We start from the raw sequence: 26052 nt of genomic DNA on the forward strand, positions 1-26052 counted from the left end.
TGTCCCCCATTACTACCTCATCAGCATCATTTTCCAGTGGTCCAATATCAACTCCCACCTCCTTGTCACTCTTTAGATAATTGAAAAAGCTTTTAGTATCCTGCTTTATATTATTGGGTAGTTTGCCCTCATTTTTCATCTTTTCCCTTCTTATAGCTTTTTAGTTGCCTTTTATTGGATTTTAAAAGCTTCCCAATCATCCAACTTCCCACTCACTTTTGTTACCTTATATACCCTTTCCTTAGCTTTTATACAGTCCTCAATTCACTAGTCTGACCTCAGTGGTTGGAAAGATGTTGAGTCGATTGTTAAGGATGAGAACTCAGGTTACTTGAAGGCATACGATAAAATAGACCAGAGTTAACACGGTTTCCTCAAGGAAAACTCTTGCCTGACAAATCTGTTGGAATTCTTTGAAGAAATAACAAGCAGGATAGACAAAGGGGAATCAGTTGATGTTGTGTACTTGGATTTTCAGAGGCCTTTGACGAGGTGCTACTAACTATGAGCACATGGTATTACAGGAAAGATTCTAGCATGGATAAAGCAGTGGCTAATTAACAGGAGGCAAAGAGTGGGAATAACAGGAGCCTTTTCTGACTGGCTGCTGGTGACTAATGGTGTTTCACAGGGGTCTGTGTTGGGACCAATTCTTTTTACATTACATGTTAATGACTTGTATGATGGAATTAATGGCTTTGTTGTAAAGTTTGCAAACAATATGAAGATAGGTGGAGGAGCAGGTAGTTTCGAGGAAGTAGACAGACAGACTTGGACACTGGGCAAAGAAATGGAAGATGGAATATTGTCAGGAAGTGTATGGTCATGCACTTTGGTCAGAGAAATAAAAAGGTTGACAATTTTCTAAATGGAGAGAAAATACAAAAAACTGGGGTGCAAAGTGAATTGGAAGTTATTGTGCAGGACTCCCTGAAGGTTAACTTGCAGGTTGAGTTTGTGGTGAGGAAGGCAAATGCAATGTTTACATTCATTTCAAGAGGACTCAAATATAAAAGCAAGGATGTAATGCTGAAATTTTATAAAACATTGGTGAGGCCTCACTTGTATTGTGAGCAGGTTTGGGCCCTTTGTGCTGAAACTGGAGAGGGTTCAAAGGAGGTTCATGAAATGATTCCAGGATTGAATGTCTTGTTATATAAAGAGTGTTTGATGGTTCTGGGCCTGTATTCACTGGAATTCAGAAGAATGGTGGGGGGGGGGGCAGTGTGACCTCATTGAAACATATAGAATGGCAGAAGGCCTTGATAGAGTGGATGTGGAGAGGATGATTCCTAGGGAGGAGAGTCTAAGATCAGAGGACACAGCTTCAGAATAGAGGAATGTCCTTTTTAAACCGAGATGAGGAGGAATTTCTTTAGCCAGAGACTGGTGAATCTGTGGATTTCTTTGCCACAGGCAGCTGTGGAGGCCAAGTCTTTATGTATATTTAAGGCAGAGGTTGATAGATTCTTGATTGGTCAGGGCATGAAGGGATATGTGGAGAAGGCAGGAGACTGGGGCTGAGAGGAAAATTGGATCAACCATGATGAAATGGCAGAGCAGAATCAATTCTGCTCCTATATCTTATGTGGTCTTATGGTACGTCCACTGGGAATTATAATTGTTTTTTGCCTGCAATAGGCTCTAGTGAAGGTCTCGTGCACATTACCAAATCAAAGATGCTATGTAAATGCTGGTGATACCTGTGGTCGGCAGAGAGGTGGTCACGGTGGTGGTGACCATTGTGCTGGTACTTGCTTCTGTGCTTCCTTCCATTGTCAACACCACCCCAGCTGCTTTGGAACTCTTCCCAGGAAGAGCCATGGCCGGGGTTGCTGTCCGCTGGTCAGCGAGGGGAGTGGCCGTGTCCTCCAGTGGGATGTCCTTGCCGGGGCCAGGATTTGCCTGGGTCCTAGGCTGACTGCTGTCTGGCTTGGTTGGAACCGTGGTATGGGGCCTGAGTTGGGCGGTCACCTGGCTCTCGCCTGTCTGTGAAGTTGGCGCCGCTGATGAGGTGTGACTGGCTCTCTCTGTGATGGTTGGCAGAACCCCCTCACTTCTTGGCCTTCCTTTCACTGCCTGAAGGGCCCCCGGGGAGGAGTGAAGGGTCGGGTCAGGAGGTAGAACCTTCAGTGATGAGGGAAGTGGAATTCCCAGCTCAGCACCGAGCACTCCTGACGGCACGCCCCTGGTGCTCAGGTGCTTGCGGAAGACCTCCACCTGCCTTGGGGAAGGCAGCTGCCGCCTCTGCGGGAGTGGCTGCACTGTAAGTCCACCAGGAATAGCAGAAGGAAGGAGCAGGAACCGGTGGCGCAGCTGGCTTTTCTTCTGCAGGCTGCGCTCAGGGGGGCTGTCGCTCACAGGGTCTGTGGGCTCCTGCTTTGCCTGACGCTCCTCAGTGTCCTGAGCTGCTCGATCGAGCTCCAGCGGGTGGGTCAAGGTGGTGGGGTCGAGGCCTTCCCGAGGACCAACATCTGGGGTAAGGAAAACTAAAGAGAAACAGTCAAAATGAATCATACCACTCCATAACAAACAGATGAGTTAGACAAATTTATGAGGTTTCATCAAACAAGATTTTCACTGTATCTCTGCCTCACCGTACAATAAAGCTGAATTGGCACATTTACTTGTTTCTCCTGAAATTTAACATTGAAATAAACTCAAACACTGCAGTTAGATGCATCATAGCATTTATGTGTAAAAACATTGATACGTTTAGCTAGGGGTGGTGAATCTGTGGAATTCATTGCTGTCTGTGCATGTGAAAATCAAGTTTGAGTACATTTAAAGTGGTTGATATATTCTGGATTAGTAAGAGTCAAAATTTATGAGGGGAAGTCAGGAGAATGGGGTTGAAAGCGATAATACCTCAGCCATGATGGAATGGCAGAGCAGACTCAATGGGCTGAATGGCCCAACTTTACTCCTGTGTCTTATGGACATTCATTAAATATAAATTAGTGAGGCAGCAGATTTAATTTCCTGGGTGACATATCAGATGATCTGTCCTGGGCCCACCACACAGATGCAATAATACAGAAACCTTCTTAGGAGGTTTGTTTTGTCACTGAATGCTCTACCAATCTCCTGTAGATGTACTGTTTCAAAGTGTCAGACTGGCAGCATTATGGAGTGGTATGGCAATTCAAACACCCAGGAACATAGGAAACTGCAGAAAATAGTGTACCCCACCCAATACATCACAGGCACAGCCCCCTTTCCACTACTGGCAGTGTACCCCACCCAATACATCACGTGCATACCCCCTCCCACCACCGGTAGTGTACCCCACCCAATACATCACAGGCACAGCCCCCTTTCCACTACTGGTAGTGTACCCCACCCAATACATCACAGGCACAGCCCCCCTTCCACTACTGGTAGTGTACCCCACCCAATACATCACGTGCATACCCCCTCCCACCACCGGTAGTGTACCCCACCCAATACATCACGGGCATACCCCCTCCTACCACTGGTAGTGTACCCCACCCAATACATCACGGGCATACCCCCTCCCACCACCGGTAGTGTACCCCAGCCAATACATCACGTGCATACCCCCTCCCACCACCGGTAGTGTACCCCAGCCAATACATCACGGGCATACCCCCTCCTACCACTGGTAGTGTACCCCACCCAATACATCATGGGCATATCTCCTCCCACCACTGGTAGTGTACCCCACCCAATACATCACGGGCATACCCCCTTCCACTACTGGCAGTGTACCCCACCCAATACATCACGTGCATACCCCCTCCCACCACCGGTAGTGTACCCCAGCCAATACATCACGGGCATACCCCCTCCTACCACTGGTAGTGTACCCCACCCAATACATCATGGGCATATCTCCTCCCACCACTGGTAGTGTACCCCACCCAATACATCACGGGCATACCCCCTCCTACCACTGGTAGTGTACCCCACCCAATACATCATGGGCATACCCCCTCCTACCACTGGTAGTGTACCCCACCCAATACATCACGGGCATACCCCCTCCTACCACTGGTAGTGTACCCCACCCAATACATCACGGGCGTACCCCCTCCTACCACTGGTAGTGTACCCCACCCAATACATCACGGGCATACCCCCTCCCACCACTGGTAGTGTACCCCACCCAATACATCACGGGCATACCCCCTCCCACCACTGGTAGTGTACCCCACCCAATACATCATGGGCATATCTCCTCCCACCACTGGTAGTGTACCCCACCCAATACATCACAGGCATACCCCCTCCCACCACTGGTAGTGTACCCCACCCAATACATCACGGGCATACCCCCTCCCACCACTGGTAGTGTACCCCACCCAATACATCACGGGCATACCCCTTCCCACCACTGGTAGTGTACCCCACCCAATACATCACCGGCATACCCCCTCCCACCACTGGTAGTGTACCCCACCCAATACATCACGGGCATGCCCCCTCCTACCACTGGTAGTGTACCCCACCCAATACATCACGGACATACCCCCTCCTACCACCGGTAGTGTACCCCACCCAATACATCATGGGCATATCTCCTCCCACCACTGGTAGTGTACCCCACCCAATACATCACAGGCATACCCCCTCCCACCACTGGTAGTGTACCCCACCCAATACATCACGGGCATACCCCCTCCCACCACTGGTAGTGTACCCCACCCAATACATCACGGGCATACCCCTTCCCACCACTGGTAGTGTACCCCACCCAATACATCACCGGCATGCCCCCTCCCACCACTGGTAGTGTACCCCACCCAATACATCACGGGCATACCCCCTCCCACCACTGGTAGTGTACCCCACCCAATACATCACGGGCATGCCCCCTCCTACCACTGGTAGTGTACCCCACCCAATACATCACGGACACAACCCTCCCACTACTGGTAGTGTACCCTACCTAATACATCACGGACACAATCCCATCCCACCATTAGCAATATCTACAGGAGGCACTGTCTCAAGAAGGCAACATCCCTACTACCTGGACCATGCCATCTTCTTGCAGTTACCATCAGGGAGCAGTTACAGAAGCTTGAATTCTTACCCTATCAGGTTCAGGAACAGGTACTTCCCTTCAACCATTCATTTCCTGAACCGGCCTGCACTGCCCTAATCATTACCTCACTATGGCCACTTTGATCATATTGTACTAAAGTGAGCCTTCGCTGGTTCTGTAAGCAGGTTTTACATTGTACCTGGGCATTCTTGTACCTGTGGATATAACAACAACTCAATTAACAATAACTTGGCAATAACTTGATTAACAATAACTTGACAATAACCCAATTAACAATAACTTGATGCGACAATAACTCCATTAACAATAATTTGACAATAACTTAATATGACAATAACTCAATGATATTTAATACCCACAATCCTGATTCAGAAGTTGCAGAACCTGGGCCTCTGTACCTCCCTCTGCAATTGGATCCTCGACTTCCTAACCGGAAGACCACAATCTGTGCGGATTGGTGATAACATATCCTCCTTGCTGTTGATCAACACTGGCACACCTCAAGGGTGTGTGCTTAGCCCACTGCTCTACTCTCTATATACACATGACTAGGCATAGCTCAAATACCATCTATAAATTTGCTGACAATACAACCATTGTTGGTAGAATCTCAGGTGGTGACTAGAGGGCATATAGGAGTGACATATGCCAACTAGTAAAATGGTGCCACAGCAACAACCTGGCACGCAGTGTCAGTAAGATGAAAGAGCTGATTGTAGACTTCAGGGAGGGTATGAGAAAGGAACAAACATCAATCCTCATAGAGGGATCAGAAGTGGAGAGAGATAGCAGCTTCAAGTTCCTCGGTGTCAAGGTCTCTGAGGACTAACCTGGTTCCAACATATTGATGTAATCATAAAGAAGGCAAGACAGTGGCTATACTTTATTAGGAATTTGAAGAGATTTGGCATGTCAACAAATACACTCAAAAACTTCTATGGATGTACCGTGGAGAGCATTCTGACAGGCTGCATCACTGTCTGGTATGGAGGGTCTACTGCACAGGACTGAAAGAAGCTGCAGAACATTGTAAATCTAGTCAGCTCCATCTTGGGCACTAGCTTACAAAGTACCCAGGGTATCTTTAGGGAGCAGTGTCTCAGAAAGGCAGCGTCCATTATTAAGGGCCTCCAGCACCCAGGGCATGCCCTTTTCTCACTGTTACCATTAGGTAGGAGATACAGAAGCCTGAAGGCACACACTCAGCAATTCAGGAACAGCTTCTTCTCCTCTGCCATCCAATTCCTGAATGAACTTTGAAGCTTTGGACATTACCTCACATTTTTTAATATACAGTATTTCTTATTTTGCACATTTAAAAAAATCTATTCAATATACGTAATTGATTTATTTGTTTATTTATTATTATGTGTCATTTTATTTTTTTTCATTTTCTGCTAGATTATGTGTTACATTGAACTGCTGCTGCTAAGTTAACAAATTTCACATCACATGCCAGTGAGAATAAACCTGATTTTGATTCCTGTAGACAAGTTTCAGCTTTGCAGTTCTGCAACTGGGACATTGGCATTGACTCCACAGAAGGGGGATGTTTGAGTTATCCCCAATGATTCAAAAGCAATTGATAAGTGTGATCTTGATCAATAGCATATAGCAGGCTCAAAGAATTTGACATCTGCCTTTTCATACGCTTTGATGTATATTGCACTGTCATGTACCTGTGGAACTCTATAGTCTGGTTCACGTGTTTATTGGAGGGAACAACAGTGGGGGAGCTTGTGGCCTGGGTTGTAGTGAGGACTGGGCCTCAAGCGCAGGAGGGGAGAAGCCAGAGGCGGTGTGGCACCTTCTGTTGGTGCTACCCTTTAGTGTTTGCTCAGTGGAAGATAAGCTAGATTACGTGCATGCACAGGTTCGTCTATGGACCACTGAGAGTTTGTCTTGCTGACAACGTTCATGCTCCATCAACCTACAGGACATGTCACTTAGAAACTTGGGCTAAATATGTTTCTGTGTGACTGTATGTTTACTGTCATTTTATATGTGGATTGTGTACCTCATGCTGTTTGTGACTGTTGGTACTGTGTTTCGCACCTGGGCCCTGGAGTAACACTGTTTTGTTTGGTGTATTCATGGGTATTCATGTATGATTGAATGACAATTAAACTTCAACTTGAACTTGTTAGTTCTGTAGCCACTCAAAGCTTTTATCTGAATTTATTCAAATATAAAGGTATCTTGTAAAGGCCAGACCATCACACCAGACTTTGAAAGAATGAGAGGGGTTTATGGAGTGGATGTTTCCTATAGTGGGGACTCTAACAGCAGAAGGCACAGCCTCACAATACAAGGATGTCCAATTAGAATAGAGATGAGGAAGAATTTCTCTAGTCAGAGGGTGGTCAATCTGTGGAATTCATTGCCACATTTGTCTGTGGAGGCAAAGTCATTGAATGTATTTAGAGTGGCGATTAATAGTTCTGAATTAGTCTGGATGTCAAAGGTTATGGGAATAAGGCAGGAAAATTGGGTTTAGAGGGATGGAAGAGGGATAGAGCCATGATGGAATGGGAAAGCAGACGATGGGCCAAATGGTCCAATTCTGCTCCTATGTCTTATGGTCTCAGAGTCATATGATCATAGCTGACAGGTTAAATTAAGGTTAGATTTCATTAATATTTTTAGCCATTCTCTCCAAGCCAGGTTGAATCTTTTCATGGGGAAGTGTTAACAACCAGTGAGAGACAGTCATAACTCTGCACACCAGGCAGGAATTTTCCACGGACAGTCATAACTAGTCACTGGACAAGAAGTTTCCACGGACAGTCATAACCCTGTCACTGGCCAGGAATTTTCTACAGACAGTCAGAACTCTACACACCGGGCAGGAATTTTCCATGGACAGTCATAGCTCTGTCACCAGGCAGAATTTTTCACAGTCATAACTCTGTCACTGGGCAGGAATTATCCACAGTCAGTCACTGCATGCCTGCAGTCTACAATAGCTACCATCTGGCTGCAGTCGATCACAATAAGAGAGAAATTAGTTGCAGTCTGCACCGGTTCAGTGAATGTTAATTTAATTTCCTATGATAGTCATCTAAGTACATCTGGAGTAGAAGGAGGAGTAGGTCCAAATTCAGTACCAGAGTATTATTTAGGCATGTGACCATGAGAAATGGCAGAATAAGGCCATCCGCTCCTGTGAGGGTGCTCTTTATTGATCAGGATCATGTTTAACATGTGCTCCAGAGTATTAACTGTAACTAACTTAGACAAATCCCTTCCCTTGAGTCAAGGAAATCTATGGTTCATGCACTGGAAGAGCCATGTAATTGCCCTATATTTGCTGTGACAGATGATCGTTCACCTCAATCCTATATTGCTGCACTTATCAGAGAGTCATACAGCACAGAAACAGACCTTGCAGCCCATTTGCTCCATACTATTCCACATGCCCCATTTGCCCTTATCTCACCCATATGTCTAAATTTGCCCCTTTGAGTGGCACTGTAATGTAGCTGTTAGTAGAATGTAATTACAGTGTCAATGACCTGGGTTTAATTATGTCACTGTTTGTTAAGAGTTTGTACATCCCGTTGTAACTACATGGGTTTCCTCTGGGTGCTCCAGTTTCATCCCATGCTCCAAAAACATACATGTTCGTAGGGTAATGTGTGTAACTGGGTGTTGTGGACACGTCGAGAAGTTAATGGGTGTAATTGGGTGTTATGGACACGTCGAGAGGTTTCATGGGTGTAATTGGCTGTTTGGACACGCTGAAGGGTTAATGGGTATAATTGGGTGTTGTGGACACGTCGAGAGGTTTAATGGGTGTAATTGGGTGTTGTGGACACGTCGAGGGGTTTAATGGGTGTAATTGGGTGTTGTGGACACGTTGAGGGGGTTAATGGGTGTAATTGGGTGTTGTGGACTCATTGAGGGGTTAATGGGTGTAATTGGGTGTCATGGATACGTTGAGGGGTTAATGGGTGTAACTGGGTGTTGTGGACACGTCGAGAGGTTAATGGGTGTAATTGGGTGTTGTCGACACGCTGAGGGGTTAATGGGTGTAATTGGGTGTTGTGGACACATTGAGGGGTTAATGGGTGTAATTGGGTGTTGTGGACACGTTGGGGGTTAATGGGTGCAACTGGGTGTTGTGGATACGTCGAGAGGTTAATGGGTGTGATTGGATGTTGTTGACACATCGAGAGGTTAATGGGTGTGATTAGGTGTTGTCGACACGCTGAGGGGTTAATGGGTATAATTGGGTGTTGTGGATACGTTGGGGGTTAATGGGTGTAATTGGGTGTTGTGGACATGTTGGGGGTTAATGGTTGTAATTGGGTGTTGTGGACACGTTGGGTGTTAATGGGTGTAATTGGGTGTTGTAGACACGTCGAGAGGTTAATGGGTGTAATTGGGTGTTATGGACACGTCGAGAGGTTTAATGGGTGTAATTGGGTGTTGTGGACACGCTGAAGGGTTAATGGGTATAATTGGGTGTTGTGGACACGTCGAGAGGTTTAATGGGTGTAATTGGGTGTCGTGGACACGTTGAAGGATTAATGGGTGTAATTGGGTGTTGTGGACACGCTGAAGGGTTAATGGGTATAATTGGGTGTTGTGGACACGTCGAGAGGTTTAATGGGTGTAATTGGGTGTCGTGGACACGTTGAAGGATTAATGGGTGTAATTGGGTGTTGTGGACACGTCGAGAGGTTTAATGGGTGTAATTGGGTGTTGTGGACACGTCGAGAGTTTTAATGGGTGTAATTGGGTGTTGTGGACACGTCGAGGGGTTTAATGGGTGTAATTGGGTGTTGTGGACACGTTGAGGGGGTTAATGGGTGTAATTGGGTGTTGTGGACACGTCGAGAGGTTTAATGGGTGTAATTGGGTGTTGTGGACACGTCGAGAGTTTTAATGGGTGTAATTGGGTGTTGTGGACACGTCGAGGGGTTTAATGGGTGTAATTGGGTGTCGTGGACACGTTGAAGGATTAATGGGTGTAATTGGGTGTTGTGGACACGTCGAGAGGTTTAATGGGTGTAATTGGGTGTTGTGGACACGTCGAGAGTTTTAATGGGTGTAATTGGGTGTTGTGGACACGTCGAGGGGTTTAATGGGTGTAATTGGGTGTTGTGGACACGTTGAGGGGGTTAATGGGTGTAATTGGGTGTTGTGGACACGTCGAGAGGTTTAATGGGTGTAATTGGGTGTTGTGGACACGTCGAGAGTTTTAATGGGTGTAATTGGGTGTTGTGGACACGTCGAGGGGTTTAATGGGTGTAATTGGGTGTTGTGGACACGTTGAGGGGGTTAATGGGTGTAATTGGGTGTTGTGGACACATTGAGGGGATAATGGGTGTAATTGGGTTTCATGGATACGTTGAGGGGTTAATGGGTGTAATTTGGTGTCGTGGACACGTCGAGAGGTTAATGGGTGTAATTGGGTGTTGTCAACAGGCTGAGGGGTTAATGGGTGTAATTGGGTGTTGTGCACACGTTGGGGGTTAATGGGTGTCACTGGGTGTTGTGGACACGTCGAGAGGTTAATGGGCGTGATTGGGTGTTGTGGACATGTCGAGAGGTTTATTGGGTGTAATTGGGTGTTGTGGACACGTTGAGGGGGTTAATGGGTGTAATTGGCTGTCATGGACACGTTGAGGGGTTAATGGGTGTAACTGGGTGTTGTGGACACGTCGAGAGGTTAATGGGTGTAATTGGGTGTTGTCGACACGCTGAGGGGTTAATGGGTGTGATTGGGTATTGTGGACACATTGAGGGGTTAATGGGTGTAATTGGGTGTTGTGGACACGTTGGGGGTTAATGGGTGCAACTGGGTGTTGTGGATACGTCGAGAGGTTAATGGGTGTGATTGGATGTTGTTGACACATCAAGAGGTTAATGGGTGTGATTAGGTGTTGTCGACACGCTGAGGGGTTAATGGGTATAATTGGGTGTTGTGGATACGTTGGGGGTTAATGGGTGTAATTGGGTGTTGTGGACATGTTGGGGGTTAATGGTTGTAATTGGGTGTTGTGGACACGTTGGGTGTTAATGGGTGTAATTGGGTGTTGTAGACACGTCGAGAGGTTAATGGGTGTAATTGGGTGTTATGGACACGTCGAGAGGTTTAATGGGTGTAATTGGGTGTTGTGGACACGCTGAAGGGTTAATGGGTATAATTGGGTGTTGTGGACACGTCGAGAGGTTTAATGGGTGTAATTGGGTGTCGTGGACACGTTGAAGGATTAATGGGTGTAATTGGGTGTTGTGGACACGAGGGGTTAATAGGTGTAACTGGGTGTTGTGGACAAGTAAAGAGGTTAATGGGTGTAATTGGGTGTTGTCGACACGCTGAGGGGTTAATGAGTGTAATTGGGTGTTGTGGACACGTTGGGGGGGTTAATGGGTGTAATTGGGTGTTGTGGACACGTTGGGGGGTAAATGGGTGTAATTGGGTGTTGTGGACACGCTGAGGGGTTAATGGGTGTAACTGGGTGTTGTGGACACGTCGAGAGGTTAATGGGTGTGATTGGGTGTTGTGGACACATTGAGGGCTTAATGGGTGTAATTGGGTGTCGTGGACACATCGAGAGTTTAATGGGTATAATTGGGTGTTGTGGACACATTGAGGGGTTAATGGGTGTAACTGGGTGTCGTAGACACGTCGAGGGGTTAATGGTTGTAACTGGGTGTTGTGGACACGTGGAGGAGTTAATGGGTGTAATTGGGTGTTGTGGACACATTGAGCGGTTAATGGGTGTAATTGGGTGTTGTGGACACGTCGAGAGGTTTAATGAGTGTAATTGGGTGTTGTGAACACGTCGAGAGGTTAATGGGTATGATTGGGTGTAGTGGACACGTAGGGGGGTTAATGGGTGTAATTGGGTGTTGTGGACACATTGAGGGGTTAATGGGTGTAATTGGGTGTTGTGGACACGTTGAGTGCTTAATGGGTGTAATTGGGTGTTGTGGACACATTGAGGGGTTAATGGGTGTAATTGGGTGTTGTGGACACGTTGAGTGCTTAATGGGTGTAACTGGGCGTTTTGAACACGTCGAGAGGTTAAAGGGTGTGATTGGGTGTCGTGGACACGCTGAGGGGTTAATGGGTGTAATTGGGTGTTGTGGACACGCTGAGGGGTTAATGGGTGTAATTGGGTGTTGTGGACATGTTGAGGGGGTTAATGGGTGTAATTGGGTGTTGTGGACATGTTGAGGGGGTTAATGGGTGTAATTGGGTGTTGTGGACATGTTGAGGGGGTTAATGGGTGTAATTGGGTGTTGTGGACATGTTGAGGGGGTTAATGGGTGTAATTGGGTGTTGTGGACACGCTGAGGGGTTAATGGGTGTAATTGGGTGTTGTGGACATGTTGAGGGGGTTAATGGGTGTAATTGGGTGTTGTGGACATGTTGAGGGGGTTAATGGGTGTAATTGGGTGTTGTGGACACGCTGAGGGGTTAATGGGTGTAATTGGGTGTTGTGGACATGTTGAGGGGGTTAATGGGTGTAATTGGGTGTCGTGGACACGCTGAGGGGTTAATGGGTGTGATTGGGTGTTGTGGACACGCTGAGGGGTTAATGGGTGTAATTGGGTGTTGTGGACATGTTGAGGGGGTTAATAGGTGTAATTGGGTGTTGTGGACATGTCGAGAGGTTTAATGGGTGTAATTGGGTGTTGTAGACACTTTGAGGGGTTAATGGGTGTAACTGGGTGTTGTGGACACGTCAAGAGGTTAATGGGTGTAATTGGGTGTTGTCGACACGCTGAGGGGTTAATGGGTGTAATTGGGTGTTGTGGACACGTTGGGGGGTTAATGGGTGTAATTGGGTGTTGTGGACACGTGGAGGAGTTAATGGGTGTAATTGGGTGTCGTGGACATGTTGTGGGGTTAATGGGTGTAATTGGGTGTTGTGGACACATTGAGGGGTTAATGGGTGTAACTGGGTGTTGTGGACACGCTGAGGGGTTAATGGGTGTAATTGGGTGTTGTCGAGAGGTTAATGGGTGTGATTGGGTGTCGTGGACACGCTGAGGGGTTAGTGGGTGTAATTGGGTGTTGTGGACATGTTGAGAGGTTAATGGGTGTGATTGGGTGTTGTTGACATGTCGAGGGGGGTTAATGGGTGTAATTGGGTGTCGTGGACACGTCGAGAGGTTTAATGAGTGTAATTGGGTGTTGTGAACACGTCGAGAAGTTAATGGGTGTGATTGGGTGTCGTGGACACGTTGAGAGGTTAATGGGTGTAACTGGGTGTTGTGGACACGTAGGGGGGTTAATGTGTGTAATTGGGTGTTGTGGACACATTGAGGGGTTAATGGGTGTAATTGGGTGTTGTGGACACGCTGAGGGGTTAATGGGTGTAATTGGGTGTTGTGGACATGTTGAGGGGGTTAATAGGTGTAATTGGGGTGTTGTGGACATGTCGAGAGGTTTAATGGCTGTAATTGGGTGTTGAAGACACTTTGAGGGGTTAATGGGTGTAACTGGGTGTTGTGGACACGTCAAGAGGTTAATGGGTGTAATTGGGTGTCGTGGACACATCGAGAGTTTAATGGGTGTAATTGGGTGTTGTGGACACATTGGGGGGGTTAATGGGTGTAATTGGGTGTTGTGGACACGTGGAGGAGTTAATGGGTGTAATTGGGTGTTGTGGACACATTGAGGGGTTAATGGGTGTAATTTGGTGTAGTGGACACGTTGAGGGGGTTAATGGGTGTAACTGGGTGTTGTGAACACATTGAGAGGTTAATGGTTGTTATTTGCGTGTTGTCAAGAGGTTAATGGGTGTGATTGGGTGTTGTGGACACGCTAAGGGGTTAATGGCTGTAATTGGGTGTTGTGGATATGTCAAACGGTTAATGGGTGTGATTGGGTGTCATCGACATGTCGAGAGGTTAATGGGTGAGATTGGTGTCGTGGACACATCGAAAGGTTAATGGGTGTAATTGGGTGTTGTGGACACGTCGAGAGGTTTAATGGGTGTAATTGGGTGTTGTGGACACGTCGAGAGGTTTAATGGGTGTAATTGGGTGTTGTGGACATGTCGAGGGTGTTAATGGGTGTAATTGGGTGTTGTGGACACGTTGAGGGGTTAAGAGGTGTAATTGGGTGTTGTGGACACGTCGAGGGGGTTAAGAGGTGTAACTGGGTGTTGTGGACACATTGAGGGGTTAATGGGTGTAATTGGGTGTTGTGGACACGTTGGGTGTTAATGGGTGTAATTGGGTGTTGTGGACACGTTGAGAGGTTTAATGGGTGTAATTGGGTGTTGTGGACCTGTTGAGGGGTTAATGGGTGTAACTGGGTGTTGTGAACACGTTGAGAGGTTAATGGGTGTAATTGGGTGTTGTTGAGAGGTTAATGGGTGTGATTGGGTGTTGTAGACACGTTGAGGGGTTAATGGGTGTAATTGGGTGTTGTCGACACGCTGAGGAGTTAATGGGTGTAGTTGGGTGTTGTCGACACGCTGAGGGGTTTATGGGTGTAATTGGGTGTTGTGGACATGTTGAGGGGGTTAATAGGTGTAATTGGGTGTTGTGGACATGTCGAGAGGTTTAATGGCTGTAATTGGGTGTTGTGGACACATTGAGGGGTTAATGGGTGTAACTGGGTGTCGTAGACACGTCGAGGGGTTAATGGTTGTAACTGGGTGTTGTGGACACGTGGAGGAGTTAATGGGTGTAATTGGGTGTTGTGGACACATTGAGGGGTTAATGGGTGTAATTGGGTGTAGTGGACACGTTGAGAGGTTAATGGGTGTAATTGGGTGTCGTGGACATGTCGAGAGGTTTAATAGGTGTAATTGGGTGTTGTGGACATGTCGAGAGGTTTAATGGCTGTAATTGGGTGTTGTAGACACTTTGAGGGGTTAATGGGTGTAACTGGGTGTTGTGGACATGTTGAGGGGGTTAATGGGTGTAATTGGGTGTTGTGGACACATTGAGGGGTTAATGGGTGTAATTGGGTGTTGTGGACACATTGAGGGGTTAATGGGTGTAATTGGGTGTTGTGGACATGTCGAGAGGTTTAATAGGTGTAATTGGGTGTTGTGGACATGTCGAGAGGTTTAATGGCTGTAATTGGGTGTTGTAGACACTTTGAGGGGTTAATGGGTGTAACTGGGTGTTGTGGACATGTTGAGGGGGTTAATAGGTGTAATTGGGTGTTGTGGACATGTCGAGAGGTTTAATGGCTGTAATTGGGTGTTGTAGACACTTTGAGGGGGTTAATGGGTGTAACTGGGTGTTGTGGACACGTCAAGAGGTTAATGGGTGTAATTGGGTGTTGTGGACATGTTGGGTGTTAATGGGTGTAATTGGGTGTTGTGGACATGTCGAGAGGTTTAATGGCTGTAATTGGGTGTTGTGGACACATTGAGGGGTTAATGGGTGTAACTGGGTGTCGTAGACACGTCGAGGGGTTAATGGTTGTAACTGGGTGTTGTGGACACGTGGAGGAGTTAATGGGTGTAATTGGGTGTTGTGGACACATTGAGGGGTTAATGGGTGTAATTGGGTGTAGTGGACACGTTGAGAGGTTAATGGGTGTAATTGGGTGTCGTGGACATGTTGCGGGGTTAATGGGTGTAATTGGGTGTTGTGGACACGTTGGGGGGTTAATGGGTGTAATTGGGTGTTGTGGACACATTGAGGGGTTAATGGGTGTAATTGGGTGTTGTGGACACATTGAGGGGTTAATGGGTGTAATTGGGTGTTGTGGACATGTTGAGGGGGTTAATAGGTGTAATTGGGTGTTGTGGACATGTCGAGAGGTTTAATGGCTGTAATTGGGTGTTGTAGACACTTTGAGGGGTTAATGGGTGTAACTGGGTGTTGTGGACACATCGAGAGTTTAATGGGTGCAATTGGGTGTTGTGGACACATTGAGGGGTTAATGGGTGTAACTGGGTGTCGTAGACACGTCGAGGGGTTAATGGTTGTAACTGGGTGTTGTGGACACGTGGAGGAGTTAATGGGTGTAATTGGGTGTTGTGGACACATTGAGGGGTTAATGGGTGTAATTGGGTGTAGTGGACACGTTGAGAGGTTAATGGGTGTAATTGGGTGTCGTGGACATGTTGCGGGGTTAATGGGTGTAATTGGGTGTTGTGGACACGTTGGGGGGTTAATGGGTGTAATTGGGTGTTGTGGACACATTGAGGGGTTAATGGGTGTAATTGGGTGTTGTGGACACATTGAGGGGTTAATGGGTGTAATTGGGTGTTGTGGACATGCTGAGGGGTTATTGGGTGTAACTGGGCATTGTGAACACGTCGAGAGGTTTAATGGGTGTAATTGGGTGTTGTGGACATGTTGAGGGGGTTAATGGGTGTAATTGGGTGTTGTGGACACGTTGGGTGTTAATGGGTGTAATTGGGTGTTGTGGACACGTCGAGAGGTTTAATGGGTGTAATTGGGGTGTTGTGGACATGTTGAGAGGTTTAATGGGTGTAATTGGGTGTTGTGGACATGTTGAGGGGGTTAATGGGTGTAATTGGGTGTTGTGGACACGTTGGGTGTTAATGGGTGTAATTGGGTGTTGTGGACACGTCGAGAGGTTTAATGGGTGTAATTGAGTGTTGTGGACACGTTGAGGGGGTTAATGGGTGTAACTGGGTGTTGTGGACACGTCGAGAGGTTTAATGGGTGTAATTGGGTGTTGTGGACATGTTGAGGCGTTTAATGGGTGTAATTGGGTGTCGTGGACACGTTGAAGGATTAATGGGTGTAATTGGGTGTTGTGGACACGAGGGGTTAATAGGTGTAACTGGGTGTTGTGGACAAGTAAAGAGGTTAATGGGTGTAATTGGGTGTTGTCGACACGCTGAGGGGTTAATGGGTGTAATTGGGTGTTGTGGACACGTTGGGGGGGTTAATGGGTGTAATTGGGTGTTGTGGACACGTTGGGGGGTTAATGGGTGTAATTGGGTGTTGTGGACACGCTGAGGGGTTAATGGGTGTAACTGGGTGTTGTGGACACGTCGAGAGGTTAATGGGTGTGATTGGATGTTGTTGACACATCAAGAGGTTAATGGGTGTGATTAGGTGTTGTCGACACGCTGAGGGGTTAATGGGTGTAATTGGGTGTTGTGGACATGTTGGGGGTTAATGGTTGTAATTGGGTGTTGTGGACACGTTGGGTGTTAATGGGTGTAATTGGGTGTTGTAGACACGTCGAGAGGTTAATGGGTGTAATTGGGTGTAATGGACACGTCGAGAGGTTTAATGGGTGTAATTGGGTGTTGTGGACACGCTGAAGGGGTTAATGGGTATAATTGGGTGTTGTGGACACGTCGAGAGGTTTAATGGGTGTAATTGGGTGTCGTGGACACGTTGAAGGATTAATGGGTGTAATTGCGTGTTGTGGACACGAGGGGTTAATAGGTGTAACTGGGTGTTGTGGACAAGTAAAGAGGTTAATGGGTGTAATTGGGTGTTGTCGACACGCTGAGGGGTTAATGGGTGTAATTGGGTGTTGTGGACACGTTGGGGGGGTTAATGGGTGTAATTGGGTGTTGTGGACACGCTGAGGGGTTAATGGGTGTAACTGGGTGTTGTGGACACGTCGAGAGGTTAATGGGTGTGATTGGGTGTTGTGGGACACATTGAGGGCTTAATGGGTGTAATTGGGTGTCGTGGACACATCGAGAGTTTAATGGGTATAATTGGGTGTTGTGGACACATTGAGGGGTTAATGGGTGTAACTGGGTGTCGTAGACACGTCGAGGGGTGAATGGTTGTAACTGGGTGTTGTGGACACGTGGAGGAGTTAATGGGTGTAATTGGGTGTTGTGGACACATTGAGCGGTTAATGGGTGTAATTGGGTGTTGTGGACACGTCGAGAGGTTTAATGAGTGTAATTGGGTGTTGTGAACACGTCGAGAGGTTAATGGGTGTGATTGGGTGTCGTGGACACGTAGGGGGGTTAATGGGTGTAATTGGGTGTTGTGGACACATTGAGGGGTTAATTGGTGTAATTGGGTGTTGTGGACACGTTGAGTGCTTAATGGGTGTAACTGGGCGTTTTGAACACGTCGAGAGGTTAAAGCTTGTGATTGGGTGTCGTGGACACGCTGAGGGGTTAATGGGTGTGATTGGGTGTTGTGGACACGCTGAGGGGTTAATGGGTGTAATTGGGTGTTGTGGACATGTTGAGGGGGTTAATAGGTGTAATTGGGTGTTGTGGACATGTCGAGAGGTTTAATGGGTGTAATTGGGTGTTGTAGACACTTTGAGGGGTTAATGGGTGTAACTGGGTGTTGTGGACACGTCAAGAGGTTAATGGGTGTAATTGGGTGTTGTGGACACGTTGGGGGGTTAATGGGTGTAATTGGGTGTTGTGGACACGTGGAGGAGGTAATGGGTGTAATTGGGTGTTGTGGACACATTGAGGGGTTAATGGGTGTAATTGGGTGTAGTGGTCACGTTGAGAGGTTAATGGGTGTAATTGGGTGTCGTGGACATGTTGTGGGGTTAATGGGTGTAATTGGGTGTTGTGGACACATTGAGGGGTTAATGGGTGTAACTGGGTGTTGTGGACACGCTGAGGGGTTAATGGGTGTAATTGGGTGTTGTTGAGAGGTTAATGGGTGTGATTGGGTGTTGTAGACACGTTGAGGGGTTAATGGGTGTAATTGGGTGTTGTCGACACGCTGAGGAGTTAATGGGTGTAGTTGGGTGTTGTCGACACGCTGAGGGGTTAATGGGTGTAATTGGGTGTTGTGGACATGTTGAGGGGGTTAATAGGTGTAATTGCGTGTTGTGGACATGTCGAGAGGTTTAATGGCTGTAATTGGGTGTTGTAGACACTTTGAGGGGTTAATGGGTGTAACTGGGTGTTGTGGACACGTCAAGAGGTTAATGGGTGTAATTGGGTGTTGTGGACACGTTGGGTGTTATTGGGTGTAATTGGGTGTTGTGGACACGTCGAGAGTTTAATGGGTGCAATTGGGTGTTGTGGACACATTGAGGGGTTAATGGGTGTAACTGGGTGTCGTAGACACGTCGAGGGGTTAATGGTTGTAACTGGGTGTTGTGGACACGTGGAGGAGTTAATGGGTGTAATTGGGTGTTGTGGACACATTGAGGGGTTAATGGGTGTAATTGGGTGTAGTGGACACGTTGAGAGGTTAATGGGTGTAATTGGGTGTCGTGGACATGTTGCGGGGTTAATGGGTGTAATTGGGTGTTGTGGACACGTTGGGGGGTTAATGGGTGTAATTGGGTGTTGTGGACACATTGAGGGGTTAATGGGTGTAATTGGGTGTTGTGGACACGCTGAGGGGTTATTGGGTGTAACTGGGCATTGTGAACACGTCGAGAGGTTTAATGGGTGTAATTGGGTGTTGTGGACATGTTGAGGGGGTTAATGGGTGTAATTGGGTGTTGTGGACACGTTGGGTGTTAATGGGTGTAATTGGTTGTTGTGGACACGTCGAGAGGTTTAATGGGTGTAATTGGGTGTTGTGGACACGTCGAGAGGTTTAATGGGTGTAATTGGGTGTTGTGGACATATTGAGGGGGTTAATGGGTGTAATTGGGTGTTGTGGACACGTTGGGTGTTAATGGGTGTAATTGGGTGTTGTGGACACGTCGAGAGGTTTAATGGGTGTAATTGAGTGTTGTGGACATGTTGAGGGGGTTAATGGGTGTAACTGGGTGTTGTGGACACGAGGGGTTAATAGGTGTAACTGGGTGTTGTGGACAAGTAAAGAGGTTAATGGGTGTAATTGGGTGTTGTCGACACGCTGAGGGGTTAATGGGTGTAATTGGGTGTTGTGGACACGTTGGGGGGGTTAATGGGTGTAATTGGGTGTTGTTGACACGTTGGGGGGTTAATGGGTGTAACTGGGTGTTGTGGACACGTCAAGAGGTTAATGGGTGTAATTGGGTGTTGTGGACACGTTGGGTGTTAATGGGTGTAATTGGGTGTTGTGGACACATCGAGAGTTTAATGGGTGCAATTGGGTGTTGTGGACACATTGAGGGGTTAATGGGTGTAACTGGGTGTCGTAGACACGTCGAGGGGTTAATGGTTGTAACTGGGTGTTGTGGACACGTGGAGGAGTTAATGGGTGTAATTGGGTGTTGTGGACACATTGAGGGGTTAATGGGTGTAATTGGGTGTCGTGGACATGTTGCGGGGTTAATGGGTGTAATTGGGTGTTGTGGACACGTTGGGGGGTTAATGGGTGTAATTGGGTGTTGTGGACACATTGAGGGGTTAATGGGTGTAATTGGGTGTTGTGGACACATTGAGGGGTCAATGGGTGTAATTGGGTGTTGTGGACATGCTGAGGGGTTATTGGGTGTAACTGGGCATTGTGAACACGTCGAGAGGTTTAATGGGTGTAATTGGGTGTTGTGGACATGTTGAGGGGGTTAATGGGTGTAATTGGGTGTTGTGGACACGTTGGGTGTTAATGGGTGTAATTGGGTGTTGTGGACACGTCGAGTGGTTTAATGGGTGTAATTGGGTGTTGTGGACATGTTGAGAGGTTTAATGGGTGTAATTGGGTGTTGTGGACATGTTGAGGGGGTTAATGGGTGTAATTGGGTGTTGTGGACACGTTGGGTGTTAATGGGTGTAATTGGGTGTTGTGGACACGTCGAGAGGTTTAATGGGTGTAATTGAGTGTTGTGGACACGTTGAGGGGGTTAATGGGTGTAACTGGGTGTTGTGGACACGTCGAGAGGTTTAATGGGTGTAATTGGGTGTTTTGGACATGTTGAGGCGTTTAATGGGTGTAATTGGGTGTCGTGGACACGTTGAAGGATTAATGGGTGTAATTGGGTGTTGTGGACACGAGGGGTTAATAGGTGTAACTGGGTGTTGTGGACAAGTAAAGAGGTTAATGGGTGTAATTGGGTGTTGTCGACACGCTGAGGGGTTAATGGTTGTAATTGGGTGTTGTGGACACGTTGGGGGGGTTAATGGGTGTAATTGGATGTTGTTGACACATCAAGAGGTTAATGGGTGTGATTAGGTGTTGTCGACACGCTGAGGGGTTAATGGGTATAATTGGGTGTTGTGGATACGTTGGGCGTTAATGGGTGTAATTGGGTGTTGTGGACATGTTGGGGGTTAATGGTTGTAATTGGGTGTTGTGGAGACGTTGGGTGTTAATGGGTGTAATTGGGTGTTGTAGACACGTCGAGAGGTTAATCGGTGTAATTGGGTGTTACGGACACGTCGAGAGGTTTAATGGGTGTAATTGGGTGTTGTGGACACGCTGAAGGGTTAATGGGTATAATTGGGTGTTGTGGACACGTCGAGAGGTTTAATGGGTGTAATTGGGTGTCGTGGACACGTTGAAGGATTAATGGGTGTAATTGGGTGTTGTGGACACGAGGGGTTAATAGGTGTAACTGGGTGTTGTGGACAAGTAAAGAGGTTAATGGGTGTAATTGGGTGTTGTCGACACGCTGAGGGGTTAATGGGTGTAATTGGGTGTTGTGGACACGTTGGGGGGTTAATGGGTGTAATTGGGTGTTGTGGACACGTTGGGGGGTAAATGGGTGTAATTGGGTGTTGTGGACACGCTGAGGGGTTAATGGGTGTAACTGGGTGTTGTGGACACGTCGAGAGGTTAATGGGTGTGATTGGGTGTTGTGGACACATTGAGGGCTTAATGGGTGTAATTGGGTGTCGTGGACACATCGAGAGTTTAATGGGTATAATTGGGTGTTGTGGACACATTGAGGGGTTAATGGGTGTAACTGGGTGTCGTAGACACGTCGAGGGGTTAATGGTTGTAACTGGGTGTTGTGGACACGTGGAGGAGTTAATGGGTGTAATTGGGTGTTGTGGACACATTGAGCGGTTAATGGGTGTAATTGGGTGTTGTGGACACGTCGAGAGGTTTAATGAGTGTAATTGGGTGTTGTGAACACGTCGAGAGGTTAATGGGTGTGATTGGGTGTCGTGGACACGTAGGGGGGTTAATGGGTGTAATTGGGTGTTGTGGACACATTGAGGGGTTAATGGGTGTAATTGGGTGTTGTGGACACGTTGAGTGCTTAATGGGTGTAACTGGTCGTTTTGAACACGTCGAGAGGTTAAAGGGTGTGATTGGGTGTCGTGGACACGCTGAGGGGTTAATGGGTGTGATTGGGTGTTGTGGACACGCTGAGGGGTTAATGGGTGTAATTGGGTGTTGTGGACATGTTGAGGGGGTTAATAGGTGTAATTGGGTGTTGTGGACATGTCGAGAGGTTTAATGGGTGTAATTGGGTGTTGTAGACACTTTGAGGGGTTAATGGGTGTAACTGGGTGTTGTGGACACGTCAAGAGGTTAATGGGTGTAATTGGGTGTTGTGGACACGTTGGGGGGTTAATGGGTGTAATTGGGTGTTGTGGACACGTGGAGGAGGTAATGGGTGTAATTGGGTGTTGTGGACACATTGAGGGGTTAATGGGTGTAATTGGGTGTAGTGGTCACGTTGAGAGGTTAATGGGTGTAATTGGGTGTAGTGGTCACGTTGAGAGGTTAATGGGTGTAATTGGTTGTCGTGGACATGTTGTGGGGTTAATGGGTGTAATTGGGTGTTGTGGACACATTGAGGGGTTAATGGGTGTAACTGGGTGTTGTGGACACGCTGAGGGGTTAATGGGTGTAATTGGGTGTTGTCGAGAGGTTAATGGGTGTGATTGGGTGTCGTGGACACGCTGAGGGGTTAGTGGGTGTAATTGGGTGTTGTGGACACGTCGAGAAGTTAATGGGTGTGATTGGGTGTCGTGGACACGTCGAGAGTTTTAATGAGTGTAATTGGGTGTTGTGAACACGTCGAGAAGTTAATGGGTGTGATTGGGTGTCGTGGACACGTTGAGAGGTTAATGGGTGTAACTGGGTGTTGTGGACACGTAGGGGGGTTAATGTGTGTAATTGGGTGTTGTGTACACATTGAGGGGTTAATGGGTGTAATTGGGTGTTGTGGACACGCTGAGGGGTTAATGGGTGTAATTGGGTGTTGTGGACATGTTGAGGGGGTTAATAGGTGTAACTGGGTGTTGTGGACACGTCAAGAGGTTAATGGGTGTAATTGGGTGTCGTGGACACATCGAGAGTTTAATGGGTGTAATTGGGTGTTGTGGACACATTGGGGGTGTTAATGGGTGTAACTGGGTGTTGTGGACACGTGGAGGAGTTAATGGGTGTAATTGGGTGTTGTGGACACATTGAGGGGTTAATGGGTGTAATTGGGTGTAGTGGACACGTTGAGAGGTTAATGGGTGTAATTGGGTGTCGTGGACATGTTGCCGGGTTAATGGGTGTAATTGGGTGTTGTGGACACGTTGGGGGGTTAATGGGTGTAATTGGGTGTTGTGGACACATTGAGGGGTTAATGGGTGTAATTGGGTGTTGTGGACATGCTGAGGGGTTATTGGGTGTAACTGGGCATTGTGTACACGTCGAGAGGTTTAATGGGTGTAATTGGGTGTTGTGGAGATGTTGAGGGGGTTAATGCGTGTAATTGGGTGTTGTGGACACGTTGGGTGTTAATGGGTGTAATTGGGTGTTGTGGACACGTCGAGAGGTTTAATGGGTGTAATTGAGTGTTGTGGACACGTTGAGAGGTTTAATGGGTGTAATTGGGTGTTGTGGACACGTCGAGAGGTTTAATGGGTGTAATTGGGTGTTGTGGACACGTTGAGGGGTTAAGAGGTGTAATTGGGTGTTGTGGACACGTCGAGGGGGTTAAGAGGTGTAATTGGGTGTTGTGGACCAATTGAGGGGTTAATGGGTGTAATCGGGTGTTGTGGACATGCTGAGGGGTTAATGGGTGTAACTGGGTGTTGTGAACACGTTGAGAGGTTAATGGGTGTAATTGGGTGTTGTTGAGAGGTTAATGGGTGTGATTGGGTGTTGTAGACACGTTGAGGGTTTAATGGGTGTAATTGGGTGTTGTCGACACGCTGAGGAGTTAATGGGTGTAGTTGGGTGTTGTCGACACGCTGAGGGGTTAATGGGTGTAATTGGGTGTTGTGGACATGTTGAGGGGGTTAATAGGCGTAATTGGGTGTTGTGGACATGTCGAGAGGTTTAATGGCTGTAATTGGGTGTTGTAGACACTTTGAGGGGTTAATGGGTGTAACTGGGTGTTGTGGACACGTCAAGAGGTTAATGGGTGTAATTGGGTGTTGTGGACACGTTGGGTGTTATTAGGTGTAATTGGGTGTTGTGGACATGTCGAGAGTTTAATGGGTGCAATTGGGTGTTGTGGACACATTGAGGGGTTAATGGGTGTAACTGGGTGTCGTAGACATGTCGAGGGGTTAATGGTTGTAACTGGGTGTTGTGGACACGTGGAGGAGTTAATGGGTGTAATTGGGTGTTGTGGACACATTGAGGGGTTAATGGGTGTAATTGGGTGTAGTGGACACGTTGAGAGGTTAATGGGTGTAATTGGGTGTCGTGGACATGTTGCGGGGTTAATGGGTGTAATTGGGTGTTGTGGACACGTTGGGGGGTTAATGGGTGTAATTGGGTGTTGTGGACACATTGAGGGGTTAATGGGTGTAATTGGGTGTTGTGGACACGCTGAGGGGTTATTGGGTGTAACTGGGCATTGTGAACACGTCGAGAGGTTTAATGGGTGTAATTGGGTGTTGTGGACATGTTGAGGGGGTTAATGGGTGTAATTGGGTGTTGTGGACACGTTGGGTGTTAATGGGTGTAATTGGTTGTTGTGGACACGTCGAGAGGTTTAATGGGTGTAATTGGGTGTTGTGGACACGTCGAGAGGTTTAATGGGTGTAATTGGGTGTTGTGGACATGTTGAGGGGGTTAATGGGTGTAATTGGGTGTTGTGGACACGTTGGGTGTTAATGGGTGTAATTGGGTGTTGTGGACACGTCGAGAGGTTTAATGGGTGTAATTGAGTGTTGTGGACACGTTGAGGGGGTTAATGGGTGTAACTGGGTGTTGTGGACACGAGGGGTTAATAGGTGTAACTGGGTGTTGTGGACAAGTAAAGAGGTTAATGGGTGTAATTGGGTGTTGTCGACACGCTGAGGGGTTAATGGGTGTAATTGGGTGTTGTGGACACGTTGGGGGGGTTAATGGGTGTAATTGGGTGTTGTGGACACGTTGGGGGGTTAATGGGTGTAACTGGGTGTTGTGGACACGTCGAGAGGTTAATGGGTGTAACTGGGTGTCGTAGACACGTCGAGGGGTTAATGGTTGTAATTGGGTGTTGTGGACACGTGGAGGAGTTAATGGGTGTAATTGGGTGTTGTGGACACATTGAGGGGTTAATGGGTGTAATTGGGTGTAGTGGACACGTTGAGAGGTTAATGGGTGTAATTGGGTGTCGTGGACATGTTGCCGGGTTAATGGGTGTAATTGGGTGTTGTGGACACGTTGGGGGGTTAATGGGTGTAATTGGGTGTTGTGGACACATTGAGGGGTTAATGGGTGTAATTGGGTGTTGTGGACATGCTGAGGGGTTATTGGGTGTAACTGGGCATTGTGTACACGTCGAGAGGTTTAATGGGTGTAATTGGGTGTTGTGGACACGTCGAGAGGTTTAATGGGTGTAATTGAGTGTTGTGGACACGTTGAGGGGGTTAATGGGTGTAACTGGGTGTTGTGAACACATTGAGAGATTAATGGTTGTTATTTGCGTGTTGTCAAGAGGTTAATGGGTGTGATTGGGTGTCGTGGACACGCTAAGGGGTTAATGGCTGTAATTGGGTGTTGTGGATATGTCGAACGGTTAATGGGTGTGATTGGGTGTCATCGACATGTCGAGAGGTTAATGGGTGTGATTGGTGTCGTGGACACATCGAAAGGTTAATGGGTGTAATTGGGTGTTGTGGACACGTCGAGAGGTTTAATGGGTGTAATTGGGTGTTGTGGACACGTCGAGAGGTTTAATGGGTGTAATTGGGTGTTGTGGACATGTCGAGGGTGTTAATGGGTGTAATTGGGTGTTGTGGACACGTTGAGGGGTTAAGAGGTGTAATTGGGTGTTGTGGACACGTCGAGGGGGTTAAGAGGTGTAACTGGGTGTTGTGGACAAATTGAGGGGTTAATGG

At 47.4% G+C, this 26052-nt stretch overlaps 1 protein-coding gene across 1 annotated transcript in view; it reads right to left on the bottom strand.

Moving 5' to 3' along the window:
• Nucleotides 1-26052, bottom strand: part of sez6l (seizure related 6 homolog (mouse)-like) — a 762782-nt gene that overhangs the window by 725279 nt on the left and 11451 nt on the right. The window contains exon 3 of the mRNA XM_073065299.1: nt 1704-2489. Coding sequence (XP_072921400.1) covers nt 1704-2489 — 786 coding nt within the window. The remainder of the gene's footprint in view (nt 1-1703; nt 2490-26052) is intronic.

Source organism: Hemitrygon akajei, chromosome 14 (assembly GCF_048418815.1).
Source record: "Hemitrygon akajei chromosome 14, sHemAka1.3, whole genome shotgun sequence".
In the NCBI taxonomy this organism is placed as follows: Eukaryota; Metazoa; Chordata; class Chondrichthyes; order Myliobatiformes; family Dasyatidae; genus Hemitrygon; species Hemitrygon akajei.